This window comes from Cupressus sempervirens, chromosome 10 (assembly GCF_028749045.1).
Source record: "Cupressus sempervirens isolate cs-2001-9-10 chromosome 10, ASM2874904v1, whole genome shotgun sequence".
NCBI classification, from domain to species: Eukaryota; Viridiplantae; Streptophyta; class Pinopsida; order Cupressales; family Cupressaceae; genus Cupressus; species Cupressus sempervirens.
The window spans coordinates 8019868-8032730 of record NC_143127.1 but is presented as its reverse complement, the minus strand read 5'-3'; the positions used below and the strand labels follow the sequence as shown (position 1 = coordinate 8032730).

Below are 12863 nucleotides of genomic sequence, written 5' to 3'. Positions count from 1 at the left end.
AAGTTGAAATTTTAAAAAAGTGCCATTGCCCCTTCAACAATTCGGGTGCAATTTGTTTGATTTAAAAAGCAAAATATTATAGAATTTCTAGGATATTGAGCAAACAACATTATATGAAGTTCAGTGTTGATTAGGATGCAGATTTCACAGAAAAACAAGCATCCACGTGCTTATTTAATAATATCAAATTTCCACAATCCATTTGTAATGTAATTTTGTTTCTAGTTTCGATTGTGTGTGTTTTTGTAGCATCAACATTTCGGATCACATTCTGTGATCCATCATCAGGATAAGAGAGAAGGATAGAAAGGATCACAGAGTGTGATCCAAAATGTTGATGCTACAAAGACACACACAATCGAATCCAGAAACAAAATTACATCTACATGTTTTCCACTAGAATCCTCAACCAGAGCTCCAATTTGGGTAAATTCTCAGGCCCTCAATAGGCCAATATGGAGTTTCCCACATTTATGGGTTAACTGTCTATCTGCGCAAGACAAAAGGGAAGCTATACATGCACCCACAGTAGTAAAAGGGCATTAACACAAGAAAAAGTTATCCATAGACCAATCATCCATACAATTCAAATGTTGTAACACTGCTGTTATTTGAATCATAATAGATTTGCATCCTTTCACTACAAACATCAAAACTCGTTATAAATAATGCTGGAGATCACAGTCAATAATCTTGTACTAATAACAACATTAAAAGGGACATACGTCTAAATACAATGTCAATGTAAGTTAAAAAAGTACATCTTCATTTTTTCATCACTATTAGAACAGCTACAGCCAAATGACACACTTCATATGACATTATTAAGTGAAAACAAAATGAAGGAAAATTAGGTCAGGAAATTCACCTTATATAATTAGCAAGAAGAAATAGATCAAGGTCACATCGAACATCTTTTGAAACAGGACGCCACTTTGCAAAAAGAAGACCTGTCACAATAATGTCATCTAAAACAAAAAAATGAAATAAATCAAACAACAAAAAAAAGAAACACACAGCACATTAAAAAAAAGGTATTTATGAAATTGCCAAAAAGATGCTAAAAATTCAAACAACACTGGAGAAAATCAACATGCATCTCATCCAAGGCCACTTTGGTAAGAAATGTAGTCAAGTGCACGCAACACCTACAAACTAACTTACTAAGAAAGGGATATATATATTAAAACAAATAATAGCATATGTATGGGTAACACCAATTTTAGGACCCTCAAATACAGTTCATCATAAAAACCATTACAATTATTATAAATAACATAAACAAAATTACTATTTATTATTAACAAAACTTTGCAAAACACTACATTGTCCAAAATATTATTTCAAGTATAATTCAGAATTTAGGTTGAGTTAGTAGTGAGACTTATTTCTCTTGTGCCTTTTTTGTTTAATTTTCACCAGATCCTAGTGATGTTCATATCACAAAAGTATTTCCGAAAAAATATAGACTCTATTAGTAACAAAACCATAAGTTCTGGTGTACATGTTGTAATGTTCCCATTATAAAATAAATCATTTATCAAACTATTGTTAATGGGCCGATTGATATAATGGGCTATTGTTAATGGGCTATCTTTGTAAACCCTCGAAAAATTTTCCCAACAAGTATTTAAGCAAAGCTTGTAGGTAGTCTTTAGGTATGCATTTTGGATTATTTTCTCCATACTACAAATTCCTGTTGGGGATTCTCTGCTCTCCGCCATTTCAGAAGTGAAAAATCTTCCTTACTCGATTATTTCCAATTTCAGTGGGATTCAACCCTCACCCTATTCCGTCGCCTGTATTGCTTAGCTCGGACCTGGCAAATCCGAGCACCATCTTTTGGCAAACATTAATTGAAGGATTATTCATATTCAAATCTCTATTATTGTCTGGAGTTCATCTAAATTTGTTGTGCTCATGTATGACTGAGATTAATTGTGGTTGTATCGTTTCTGACTCAAGTACTTACTAACGATTTTCCTCTTCCAACATACCGTACTACACATCCTTGTACCATACAGCCTGTAAATTCCACCGTACGGCCTGAAGAAAACTTTGTCGTACGACCACCTGGCCTACTGCACCACCATCCTCCTTGTGTCTCCATCGCACGACATTGTTGTTGTACCTCTTTCATCTTACACCATACAACCTCCCATCCCCCATCCATACGGCCTCCCTACATCATCCATACAACACACCTTGCTAATCATATGACCATTTCAAGACATCGTATGGCCATTCCTACGCACTGTACAGCCAGCCCATACTTCTGTATGGATCTCCGTCCTCTTCCTCCACCGTACTATATATCATTCTGCAACTATTTCGTTGGTTTCCATACACCATTTTCTCTGGTTCATACCACCATTCAGCTCATCGTACAACCCTTGCAATTATGCCATCATGTGAATTTTCCTGTAGTAGATGGAAGAACATCAATTTAGAGGAGTCGTGGGACACCGAAAACATTACAGGGGTATAAGGGCTTCGATTCTACCAGCCTATGGACAATGAATGAGAGTTTATAGCCAGAAGAAAAGAAGAACCCATTCCATTGATAGAATGGTTGTCGAACTAGATCCCACAACCACTGAACTCGTGGCACTACTGAGGGATCTTGCAAGGAATCAAGCACAGATCAATGATACTCAACGACTCATGGAAGAAACTCTCAAGAAGTTGGTAAACAATAAAATATCTAGTGAACAAAATGGACACAGCACGGACTCAGTATCAAGTAAAGCAAACCCTCATCCAGCATGCTCTCGACCTTCCATGCCATCTTTTCCACCACACGAAGGGAAACAATCAGCATTTGAATAAATGCAAGAACAGCTGAGGGAAGATTGGAAAAATGCGAATTGTGAGGAAGATATATCCTACAAAGATTATGCAAATCTGAGAATTAGATATTCGGGGGTTGGAAACAGAGTATATTTTAATGATGATCTCAGAAGGAAGTTGAGAAAAATAAATTTGTCTCCTTTTGACAGATCCGGATCCATATTTGCGCAAGCGTGGGTAATGAAGGCTGATATATACTTCCAGCTTAATCCCATGCCAGAAGAAGAAGCAATTAAATGTGGCATTGTACTTGGATGAAGTTTCGCATTAATGTTGGCATCACGACACCATCACACTAGAGCATGACCAAATAAATACTTATGCACAATTCACTAAGAGATTGATAGATCGATTTGATGGTAAAGATCCGAAACTCAACTTCAAAGATTTGGCACAGCTGAGACAAACTGGATCAGTCGACCAGTACATTGTGGAATTTCAGAAACTCTCTATTTTGGTCACAAATATTTCTAAAAGAAGACAGGTAGTTCTCTTCATGGACAAACTAACAAAACCATTGAAAGGTTGGGTAAAGGGGTTCGATCCTACCACCCTGTTGGAGGCCATTAAGAAGGCACAGAGTATGGCATCATCATCGACATTGTCCTCGCAAAGTTACTCACATTCCAAACTGTCAGTGTTTCCAAGGGACAAAGATAATAAACCTCCCCCAAAGAAGTCATCGTTGGACAAGGCCACCAGACAAGAGCTCCGAAGGAAAAAACTATGTTTCAATTACAAGGGACCTTGGGAACCGAGCCGCAAATGCCTCAAAAAAGGGAAGATCCATTACATTGAGGTTATGTTCGATGATGAGGGTGAACACGAAGAAATACCCACCGAAGATAACCAACATCACAACGACACCAACATTGTTAGTTTGAACCACATGGAAAGGATTGTAGCATTGGTACATTGCGGGGTAACTATCACTCTAGCTAGTACCCCTAGATGCACAATTCTTTGTGTACAGAGAACCCTTCAAGGACAAAGGGTTTTGGCGATGCTCAACAGCAAAGCCACTCTAAACTTCATAAACTCATCTCCAGTGAAGCGAAGAGACCTACAAAGAAGCACGTAGGATTTTAGATCAAGGTTGCCGGAGGGACTCTTCTGCCCTGCACACACCTTGTTCCTCAGTTAAGTATCACAATGGTGAATCACACAGTGACCGAGGATTTCTTCAAAGTGGACCTTGATGACATGGAGGTTATTTTGGACATACAGTGGATGGATACACTTGATGAATATACTCAGACCTTCAAACAGATGGATTTCACTTCTGTTGTCGATGGAAGAAGGTTGTTCTCCACGACATGGCAAATAAGGGTCCAAAGGGAGTTTTTGCACATCAGATGGAGGCAATTTTTCGACATAATGATGTGCTTGGGTTGCACATTGTTTTGTTTCGGCAAAACCTATAAAAGAACAACAGACACCTCCCTAGGATGATGATCTCCAAAATATTTTAAGTAAACATGATAATTTTTTTATAGACATTCCTCCTGGCATACTGCCTCATCAAGGATTAAAACACACTATTGAGTTGGAAGCAGGAGCCAAGCCGATCATAACCACACCTTACTGCCATCCTAAGAAATTCAAAGACGAGATCAAAAAGACGATTCAAGAACTACTAGAAAAAGGATGGATCCGTCCTAGTTCCAACCCTTCGCGTCATTAGTGGTTTTGGTCAAAAAGAAGGATAGGACAATGCACATGTGTGTGGACTACCATGCGTTGAACAAAAAAACAATAAAGAATAGATATCTCATTCCATGGATAAATGAGTTGCTGGATGAATTACATGGCGCAGTTTATTTTTCGAAAATAGATCTCTGTTATGGATACCATCAGATCCGCATGAGGGACGAAGACGTGGAAAAGACGGCCTTTCCTTGTCACGACAGGCATTATGAGTTTCTGGTCATGTCGTTCGGATTAACAAATGCACCTGCTACATTCCAATCATGCATGAATCACATCTTCAACAAACAATTGCGTAAGTACTTACTGGTATTTTTTGATGATCTTCTTATTTATAGCAGGACATGGGAGGAGCACCTGAAGCATCTAAATGAATTCCTAAGGATCATGGAGGAGCAGTCTTTGTTCGTCAAGCAATCCAAGTGTGAATTTGTTATAACAGAAATATTGTACCTGGGGCATGTTGCCAGTAAATATGGAGTTCAAGTTCATCAAGAGAAGATTCGAGCTATTCTTGATTAGCCTCTAATGAAAGAAATACTTCTAGGGGCAGTGTCACTTCCCTTTCCTCTACTTTGTAAGGGTGATGCCTCCATTGCCATTACTATGACCGTCAGTGACAACACGTCACCACATGTTGGCACCAATGCAGCCATACGTGAATTAGTAACTTTCCCTAACAAAAATAAAAGTAGATTCTCTCACTTGGGAAGGATAAATAGGCCTAGAATGTCACACTTGATGAAACGAAACAAATGATAATTATGAGATGAAGAAAGTTCTTAGGCATGCAAAAGTGGTTAAAGCAATACAAATGCTTGTATTCAATATCAAAGAGTTTGAACAAGTGCTCAAAGAAATGTTAGTATCTTATGATTGTCTTGTACACTAAACCATTATTCCCTATTGTGACCATCGCCCTCTTGCAATTTTTTTCAGCTATCAAAGTTTACACGAGTACTTAGGTATCATCAAGGGATCGACAATACCAAAAAAACCAACAAGAAAGACAACCAATCAGAAAAAGAATCCAATATAGTTGGTATGCCAAAATGGTCTGTCAAATAAAGAATGGAATAGCATCTAGCACAATAGTAGTAGGCACACAGTGAAGAAGATCTTTTTCTCTACACTTGCCAAGAAGTGCATCTTAGATGTAATAAAAAGTGGCAAAAGCCATGCATCAAACATTGTGGTATGGAAAATTAATCTATTGGCAAGAATAGACACAGAAAAAGTGTACAACTAGGTGTCCACAGACTCTGCACTATCTAACAAAATTTGCAATTTCTCTCATTGTAGCACAAATAATTTTATATCGCGCACCATGCCACTGGCAATTTTTTGGATGCAATATGAGTTCCAGTACCCCTAAAGGAATGGAGGATCTACCACAAGCCACTCAGTCGACTAAAACCATCCCTGCTAGCTTTTTTTTAATACATTTGGACATGCTAGCAGGAGGTGACCAACCACTTAGAAAAAAAATCCATGCTAGAAGTGTGCTAATAGGAGTCTTCTAGTACTGGAAGCGAGAAGGAAGCATACAACATTAGGATATATTAAATTTGTGATAGCCGCTAAATTCACCTTGACAGTCGGAAGTGAAGAAGGCAACATAGAGCAGATCGATTAGAAAGAAAGGCATTGTTGCAACTCTACCTATCATATCAATAATAGAATTTCAGCTTGCCACATTTTCGATTTAGACACTGACCCAACTATCTTCCATGGCATAGCGAGGAAAGGTCTCATGTTTGCTAACAACAAAACAAAATGCAAAAGTGGAAGTAACAACAAAGGAGGTGTTGACGCCATCATTGGTTGCACTACCAGACCCACCATTTGATGAGGCAATAGTATTGATATGACGTGATGGGAAAACACAAATTAAGCAAGAGGTACTTGTGGGAGGAGATTTAGTAAAAGCAGGGGGTGAGGCACTGCTAGCAAAAGTGGCGCAAGAGCACCTAACTTCATTTAATTAATATGGTCCAATGTTGATTTTTTGTATTTTAAGTCATATTGGATATTGTTGGTAAACAAATTTGTTCTTTTTAATTATAACTCTTAAAGCCCAAACTTGGAACAATATCTGGTTACAAACAGTTGAAAAGCCACCTATAGATGAATTGGCTTTTCTCTGAATTGGTAGGTACAACTCCCTAGAATTGATTGTTGAATGCATAAATCACTAGAACCCGGATACCAGACAAATTATGTTGCCTGATCATACAGTTCTAATCTCTATTGATAGGCAAACTATAGTAAATTGCCTCCAAGTTCCAAACGGCAAGAGTTTTCTGAGTTGACAGTAGGAGGAGCAATGTCTGAGTTCTCCTTGAAGAAAATGATGTGGAGAAAAGAAATTATGCGATCTTGGTTTCAAAAACCGCAGAGCGCCAAGAGTAAAGTTCCCTAAACTCTATTCGGCACTGATCTCAAGCCTGAGATCGTACACATTCTGGTTCTCTTGCACAGATTGAAAGGTGAGGTAGAAGCACTTAATTTTGTTGAATAGAATTTCTTTCTGGTACAAATTCTCTGTTCAAATACACAGTATGTTGATTGGGCCTATGAGGTAAGTGAGCATCTGTTCAGAGCCGTTAACGCCGCAAAGTTTTACAACACCTCTTACATGTCTTCTTTTCTGATTTATATGCTAGCTTCTCTACAATTGTGGTCAGGCCTTCCCAGAATAAAGAACTTTCCTGACGATGTGAAAAGCTATGAGTTCTATCCATGTTTACAATTACAAAACAGTTATGCAGAATATGTCAAGGTTAATGACGCATATACGATGAGAATTTGCAGGGAACTCCAAGGATGCCCAGAGAGGAGGTTCAGCCCAGAGGCAATGGCAGCTATTAGTCAGTTTGGTAGCTATTTTATCCAATTCTCATCCTTCTCATATTTGCATCTTGCAGCTTTCGATGGATTTCCTTTGAAGTTGTCTAGGTATCCGAGCGATATGATCATGCTAATAGAGATCGTGAAGCAAGCAATCCAGGCGAACGTGCTGAGTGCAAGCCTGAAGAAGAAAGGGTATGAATTCCGTATGAAGGTTGGAGCTTACAGTTGTGAGTCTTGCTCTGATGCAAAAAATATGCTCAAAGCATTTGAGACTAAATATCAATTGGAGGCATATGAGGTCATGAGACCTATGTTCGACCCGAATGGGTATGCAAGAGATTTTTTGCAGATTGGGAGCGTGATCAAACATGTTACCATTGTCGAAGACTACTGGGCGGATTGTAGAGATGAGCTTGAAAGCAAAGATTGTGCTTTCGCTAGGCTCACAGTGGAGCAAATTAAAACATATGGTATCAACTTTGATGTAGAAGGCTTGGAAGACGATGGCCAAAATATGTATAGTAATACATATTTAACTAAGTTAAGGGGGATTCCTATCAGTTAAGAGCCTTATGCAAATGTTGAGAAGAATTTTGATATCATGATGGCCAGGATCATCAAGAGAACGAAGAAATGTGTTGAATGGACAACCAAGAGGAGTCGGAGCAAAGGTGCAGTGACTCAAGCTTCTCCAACAGCCGCAACAACTTCCTCATCTCAAAGTGCTACACCAAGCATAACAATAGCTGCCACTCAAGGGCCAGCTCAAGCTTCAGGTGAAGGTGATCAACCTCCGGACAAGAATGTCCCCTTAGCCAAGACCTATCATGATGGTTCCCTCCCAATCATTGGAACCTAGACTAGTGCTGAAGAAAAGAAGATGGAGGAGCCAAAAGATAGCACAGCCGCCTCAATTCCATCCCCCCATGTCACACCAATTCCATCACCTCATGTTTCTCCAATTCCTTTTCCCCATACTACTCCAGTTCCCTCTCCTCATCATAGTCTTGTTCTGCCAGCAAGTGCTACAATTCTGCAACCAAGTGGCTCTTCAATACAAATAGTAGACTTAGGGGATGGAAAGAGCAGTAGTAGTGAGTCTATTGAGTCGGATGAAGTAGCAAAGAAAAATCCAAAAGTAGATAAAGGTCAGAGTTCTTCTAAGCTCATATACCGAGATCTAAAGAATCCTTTCTCTTCGGCTGCAGTGATAACCACTCCAGCTAAGAGGAAGATGTTTAGTATAGAATCACTCGAGATGACCTCCAAGGTGATATGTACTGACTCCTAGTTGGAAGATACTCTGGAGAGAAAAAGGAACAGGAAAGATGAGAGCACGTCTACTAAAGATACTGTATCTCTTGCAATCCGCTCTGGATCTACATTGACAAGAGTAAAGAAGCAGAAAACCTTGTCCATACTTGGGCAAGATCCAGAAACAAGTCACCTGCCAATGGAGATCACCAAGCCCAACAAAGGAGGAAGGATTGAGGACATGACTGTCGATGATTTTACTCTGCACTCTGTGGATCTTGGAGAAGCTAGGCATGACAACAAAGTTGGCTTGTGGAAATCAACCAACGAGGTGATTGAGGGGCAATTGGAAAGTCTAAAGTTGTCCAAGACCAAAATGAAGGCTGAAATAGAAGAATTGAATAAGTTGATCAAATAGCTAGTCACTCCATTGGCAGCCATCTCTGGAGTACCAGTGACCAAAAATCCTACTGCTGTTGAAGTTCAGGTCCTCATCTCTCCACTCCAAGAAGATAAGCATTTTGGTCAGATTGGTAAAGAATGGATTGAAAAGCTCACATCAGAAGGAGCCACTATTGTAGAGCAGATTGGTAATGTTCTCTTAAGGTTGGAAACAAAAAAAGATAACATCATATCAAATAGCAATACTCTGGCTGGAGAAAGGGTGAAGTGTGTTGATTGCATCTTCCTTTTGCAGAAAATCATCCAGATGAAGGCCAAGGAAGCAATTGAAGCAAAAATCTTGCCAAAGGGAGACGAACCTCTATTCGAGTGGCTTCAAAGCATGCAGTTTAAGACTAAGATGATCCAGTCCGCAGAGAAAGGGCTTAAAAAAATAGAGGATAAAGTGAAAAAGACACAAGACAAAGGATTTGAACTTACGAAGGGACTACATACAAATTTCCAAACTAGTGGCGAAGGAAAAGCACTTATTGGGATCAATGTCATGAAGGAGAACTTTTCCAAATTTCTGGATAGTTTGTCTGATATATCTTCTCGTAGTCAAAACACGGTTGTTGAACTCCAAGCACTTAGCGGATGCATACATGTGGCCACAGAGGAACTACCAAATCAACTAAATATTGTAAAGAAATTAGCCAAAAAAATTCCAAATGGCTCTTAAGGTATACAATATCCACGTGCCTAGGCATGATGAGCTCATCCCAATCATAGTTGCCGCCAAAGCCTACAGAGCAAAAGCAGAAAAGGGGAAAAAGTCGAAGTGATTCACATTCTGCCTTTTCTTTTGTTTTCTTTTGTAATTATTGAAATGTGACAAATTGGCACCTTGCCATTTGTCAATCTTGAAAAGATGAATTGATTGAACTTCCATTGTAACGGTCATCTAGAAATTGTATATGTATGAGATTGAAAGATTAATAAAAGTTCAGCGAATTTTTGGTGTAAAATACTTTATGTTGCAGAGACAATTGAATGGTATTTTATATCAATTATTTTCTGTTCCAGTTCTGTTAGATTTAGTCTTATGTTTTCTCTTTTGTTTCAATAGAAGAAAGGAAAGAACAAAGTTTCATTCCCTTGTTTAAAAACAACAAATGAATGTGATAAGTAGTGTCATTGTTCGTTCAAAGAGAGATCCCTTCAACACTCTTTGTTTGTTAATCGCAGTTCAGATTCATATTAACCTAGCTCTAACTTAGTTCCGTACTAGTTATTACTCAGTTAAGCTTTGTGAATTCATAAGATGTGTTGATTCATAAACTTGTTTAGATATTCAGAAATTTTTATTTGCCTGAGTTAGATTCTATTTAGGTCTAGCTTGGTTCTGCCTCTTCTATTCTCATGTCAAGAACATACCCCGAATTAGTTTAGGAGAAAAACATAATTCATTGCAAATCAATTCTAGGGAGCTGTACCTACCAATTCATCCATAAGTGGCTTTTCAATTGTTCGTAACCAGATATTGTTCCAAGTTTGGGCTTTAAGAGTTATAATTAAAAAGAACAAACTGTTTACCAACAGATATAATAACGTCTTATTAGACGATTTCTTGTTAATGGACTTTTAGGTTGGCTCATTTAATCCTTGCAATGCAATGATGTGCAAAATTGACAAAGTTGCTCATATTGTCAACATAATGTCATTGAGGAGTAGTGTAAGTATTGTTTTTTATGCGAAGTCGTGATGTAGTTTGGAATAAGGTCTATGAAGACCAAGTGTCATTTTTTAGTTCATTTAGGATCAATTGTCCAAGTTTTGATCAAATTGCAAAAGTTGCAAGATAAAAGTTGTCAAGCAGCTTTCATGCAAAACTTGCTCTAATGGGACAAATTGATTTTAGTGGTCGTTATATTTTCAAAAGTTTGTTGGTAATTGAAAAAGGTTACCCAACCATCAATATACTCTATGGCATCAACCAAGAATAGTGGGGGATGTAATGATGGAAGTATTGTCATTAATGTCAAAGGATGAACAAAGTTATAAAAATAATCCTGTTTGTCATTGATGGCAATTATAAAGCAAGTTATTAACATGCATATAAATAAGTATGAACCTTGGATTGTAATATGAATGAAACCAGTGAAGACAATCAATGTGTAAAGCAATATATAAAAGCAAATATGAAAAATGAGTCACTACTTCATAAATAGAAATTATGAAGAAGGTTGGATATTACATTGACATCATCTTTATGCAAGATACGACTAATATCACTGAGCCAACATAGTCAAAGATGTTATTATACGGTTTGAAGAAGAAGTATACATATTGTTTCCCCATTTTTCATCCTGTACCCAAGTAGTAAAAGTGATTTCATGTGTCTTAGTAATTTCCTAGGTGTGTTCAAGACTAGGTCTAAGCCCCCTTAGGTGGAAAGAGTCTTCATCAGATTTTTTATTTTCCTCTTCTCTGCATTTCATAGCCAGGTGGTTTTTCCTTTATGTGGACGGATTGTGCAAGTAGCTTAGTGCCTATTATAATGGAGATTCATGTTGCTCATGCAACGATTATATATGGAGTTATATCTATTTGCAGCCTGTCATTTTCTCAAATAAGAACAAAAGCTTGCTGAAATCCGCACTTTGTCTTCTCCTCGGTGGGTTTTGTACTGAGCCTTGCTCAAACTGACCACAATTTGCCCTAATTTGCTGCTTGTAATTTTGTCAAACAAATCATGTGCAACCCTATAACTTGCTAGTCTGAGTGCATAAATGTTTTCCCAATGATATCCAGGGTATTTACTATTTCCAAAGGAGTCCTATGATGTTTAGACAAGGTCCTAGATGCAATGCAAATTTCTTTTTGTATTTTGAAATACAATAGATGTAGTATCATGACCTAAATGTGCAGCTACAGCTTATAGTCATTATATCAAACAGTTGACATACATCCTCAGATTTAACATTCAATGCTCAAAACAACAAGTGATAACTTCCAACTATTGATATGGTATTGAGAATGCAATCTTCTAACAATGATGTCAATGCCAATGCCAAGACTCTTGGCTTACAACTCATATAATAATTACAAACAGATCTGATACAAATGTTCACCTACAGCAGCTACCATGAAATGCATCTAAATTATCATTAAGCTTGCATAAATCAAAATGAACCTGGAACATGAAGTTGATTTGAAGCTGTGATGAATTAGCAAGCAATATCTTGAATGATAATGACCTCTTGATACCAAAACAATCCTCAGACCCAGCCGCCCCTGTTCTGATATAAATTAATTTCTATAAAATAATTCGCAGCTTCTATGCCCTCCAAATGCATCCAACTTCATCTTCTAACCCTCTTATGAAGTGCGCCCAAGGTAGAAGACAGAATCGAACCAAGTTGAGGGAGTTACAAGCAAATCGTGGCCTCCATTATGACTGTAATTTTCTGATGTTTGAATTATCAGACTTTCCCTATCCAATCTGCCCTTTATGACCTGGAATCAAGAAGAATTTTTTGAATTTACTGCCAAATGAGGAGCTAACAATATACCCTGCAAAGAATCATCATTTCCACACTGTCCCATGCAAAATTAAATGAATATGTTCCTCCTTTATGCCAAATCGAATCTCCTATATGCTGGCCGCAATTGACTGTAATAAAATCAGACCGATATCAGACTATAATGAAATCTCCAACTCCAAGCTTCATCAATGGAAGCTCAAGCTTCTCCAATTAATGGCTCCAATTGAAACTCCAAACCAGCAAAAGAACTTGGCCCTTGGCCACCAATTA

General features: G+C 38.0%; 1 protein-coding gene across 3 annotated transcripts in view; it reads right to left on the bottom strand.

The window, feature by feature from the left end:
• Positions 1-12863, bottom strand: part of MCM9 (minichromosome maintenance 9) — a 265434-nt gene that overhangs the window by 175707 nt on the left and 76864 nt on the right. For 2 of the 3 annotated variants that reach the window (XM_089804504.1, XM_089804502.1), the window contains exon 7: positions 869-968. In XM_089804504.1, the coding sequence (XP_089660630.1) occupies positions 869-968 (100 nt within the window). The remainder of the gene's footprint in view (positions 1-868; positions 969-12863) is intronic. The other variant, XM_089804503.1, reaches the window with a different exon arrangement.